We start from the raw sequence: 3,315 nt of genomic DNA, 5'->3' as shown, positions 1-3,315 counted from the left end.
TCATCACTACTCGCATCTAACCTATATTCTCTCCACATATAACTGTTATTTTTCTCAATGTCTCCTCCATATTTGTCTGCCATTGGATAATTTTTTTAGAAAACAATAGCAGACTCTTCCAGGAGTCTGCAACCACTATTGATAGAATCAGTCAGTTCAGTCGCTCAGTCGTGTCCAACTCTTTGTGACCCCATGAATTGATAGAATAGAGTCTCACAAATGCACATTACTAAATTTACAGAGATGTCTCTGCTAGATGAAGAATGTAAAGCAGGTGATACCCTTTTGGATTAAGAACGAAAAGAATCAGGCATTGTGATGGTGTCTGTGTTAGAGTTCCTCCTATTAGGGTGGAATCTGCTTCAAGAAAACAGATTCCAGATGGGGAGAGGTATTTTCTGTCAAAAATATACATTGAGGAAACTGCTATCATTCTTTCACAACATGGTTGAATGTTGTAAGAGAAAAATAATCATATTGGAAACAATTACAGTTTACTAATATTCACCTCCTCACTTTCTATCTCCAGAGTATAAACCCTTTTATGAATTGAAGGCTGCAAGATAATGGAAGAAAGCAACAGCAGCTCTGAAAAAGGGTTTCTTCTTCTGGGATTTTCTGATCAGCCCCAACTAGAGAGAATACTCTTTGTTATAATTTTGCTCTTCTACATTTTAAACCTACTGGGAAACACTGCCATCATTTTAGTTTCTTACTTGGACCCCAAACTCCACACTCCAATGTACTTTTTCCTCAGCAACCTCTCTTGTGTAGACATCTGCTTCACCACCAGTGTTGCCCCACAGTTGCTGGTTACCATGAATAAGAAAGACAAGAACATGAGCTATGGCGGATGCGTGGCCCAGCTCTATGTAGCCACCGGGCTGGGTTCCTCTGAGTGTATTCTCCTAGCGGTCATGGCTTATGATCGCTATGCTGCTGTCTGCCGGCCTCTGCACTACACAACCATCGTGCATCCTCAGCTTTGTGCATCCCTGGCCAGCACAGCGTGGCTCAGTGGCCTCATCACCTCCCTTATTCAGTGCTCCCTTACTGTGCAGCTGCCTCTTTGTGGTCATCGCAAATTGGACCATATTTTTTGTGAGGTGCCAGTGCTCATAAAACTGGCCTGTGTGGACACAACTTTCAATGAAGTAGAACTATTCGTGGCCAGTGTAATCTTTCTAATTGTCCCTGTGTCACTCATTTTAGTCTCCTATGGCTTTATAACGCGAGCGGTGTTGAGGATTAAATCAACAGCAGGGCGTAGCAAGGTCTTTGGGACTTGCTCCTCCCACCTGCTTGTGGTCATCATTTTCTATGGGACCATCATTTTCATGTACCTTCAGCCAGCTAAAAGTAGCTCCAAAAACCAGGGAAAGTTTGTCTCCCTTTTCTACACCATAGTCACCCCACTTTTAAACCCCATTATCTATACTCTGAGAAACAAAGATGTGAAAGGGGCCATGAGGACACTGGTAATGGGAAATGCTTTCAGTTCATAAAGGGTATGAGCTGTAGGTATAATTTTAGTGGATTAGTTGTAGTTTATGGATTATTTGTTCTAAGTGCAATTTTCTTATTCAATGCTGTAAGAGATAGTAAAAGACACAGAACTCTACAAGAAGCTAATATTCTCGAGTCACAATAGTGTTTCATTTTTTCCAAACATTCTTCTCATGAAGTCCAAGATTCTATGCTCTATCTAGAGAAAACTCTTTGCTTTTCCTCCACTATGCCATCAACTTTCATACACAAATTATTTCACCCTGGAATACTGGTCTATTTCGTAAATCTCTGCTTATCTCTAAAATCTACAATAAATTTTACCTGTACTCTTGAGTTTTCTTGAAACTTGATCCATCTAATCCTCTGGGTAAAACTGGCTCATAATATATGTTTCCTTAAAACATGAAGCATTCTCTCTCTCTCTAATAATATAGAGACCGTTTTGGAAATAATATATAACCACTTACCCACAATGTCATCTTAAACCAGAGACTGGACAAGCCTTATTATACTGGCTCATTTATATTATGAAAAAATATAAAACAGAATTATGATACATTGATAACATTTATGATGCAAATTTTCACTTTATTATTTTACAAAAGTGATAGAATAAATAATATTTCATTAAACAGATCAGTCCATATATAATTTAGAGTTGTTCCCCTTTTCTTTAAAGGGATTAGAAGTCGAGTGAAAGTGACAGAGTGTGTATCATTCTCTCTCTCTCTTTCTCTCAAAAAGAGCAGAATTGATCAATTTGTGAATCTCCAGTATTTTAAGAGAACTGTGCAACTAGAGAGAGATTAATTTAATCTACATATTAAGTTCACTTCCATCTTCCATAATAATTTCAAGGTAAAAAAAAACCCGTGAAAACAATGAAGACAAAAAAATCAAATTCATACATGACTTAGACTTATGATTACAGAGAGGAAAACTGAGGCTCATTTAAATTCAGTTGGTACTAGAATATTGCTGTCAGTCTATAAATATTACAGATAAAGTTTGGAGCTGTTTCTACTGCCAAAGCCTAGATTGAAGGCAAAATGGCTGCACCCAAAAGGAAAAAAAACATGTAGAGAATTTTCTGAGTGAATCAGTAATGCCTCTGCAAACAACCTCTGCCCAATTTACATCTATCTAACATCTTTATATGAAATAAAATGACTACTATTTAACAGAAAGAAGAATCATAAAGGTCTGACTGAATTTGTCTTCTAGAAGTTTCTTATGTGAGTTCCCCACTCAATAATGGAAGGAAGAGTTGGGAATTCAATTGAACATGTTTTTAGAAATGCACACTTTCATTTATAATGCCCAAGGAGAGAAGACGTTCCGTAGGAAAGCTCATACTTATAAAAAACATCACTTTTTTATACCCAGAAAAGCACAACACAGGAAAGAACATACATATGTCAGAATCCAAATAAATTTAAACAAAATAAAGCCCCTATGACACAAAATTTTACAATTAATAAAAAATTAAAAAAATAAAACAAAAAACAGTTAAACTTTTTTCTGGATATTTAGGACTCTGAATCACCACATGTGGAGAGCCCAGACTTTATGCTGTGAAACATCTCTACAAATTCTAATACCCTGTGGAGGAGAGAAATGCCATCCTTGAGATCCTTAGTAAGGGCTACGACAAAGTGCTGGCCAGAGGTCTCCCAGGAAATATCTGTAGATGCTCATTCTGAAGGGCATGTGTGGGAACCTAGGTTGGAGGCCTTGAGGATGACCCCAAACTGAACCCCTCTTCAAGAGCCACATGGACGATCTTCAAGGACAGCAACAGTTGCT

At 37.7% G+C, this 3,315-nt stretch overlaps 1 protein-coding gene across 1 annotated transcript; it reads left to right on the top strand.

The window, feature by feature from the left end:
• The first annotated feature begins 566 nt into the window (after positions 1-566).
• On the top strand, positions 567-1,505 carry OR2G6 (olfactory receptor family 2 subfamily G member 6). The gene has a single exon (NM_001390265.1). The coding sequence runs from the start codon at positions 567-569 to the stop codon at positions 1,503-1,505; it is 939 nt and encodes a 312-aa protein (NP_001377194.1).
• The last annotated feature ends 1,810 nt before the right edge of the window (positions 1,506-3,315 follow it).

Source organism: Bos taurus, chromosome 7 (assembly GCF_002263795.3).
Source record: "Bos taurus isolate L1 Dominette 01449 registration number 42190680 breed Hereford chromosome 7, ARS-UCD2.0, whole genome shotgun sequence".
NCBI lineage: Eukaryota > Metazoa > Chordata > Mammalia > Artiodactyla > Bovidae > Bos > Bos taurus.
This window is presented reverse-complemented; position numbering and strand designations above follow the sequence as displayed.

Excerpts from the sequence above, each read along its gene's own strand:
- OR2G6 (NM_001390265.1), top strand. The coding sequence starts at position 567 with ATGGAAGAAAGCAACAGCAGCTCTGAAAAAGGGTTTCTTCTTCTGGGA.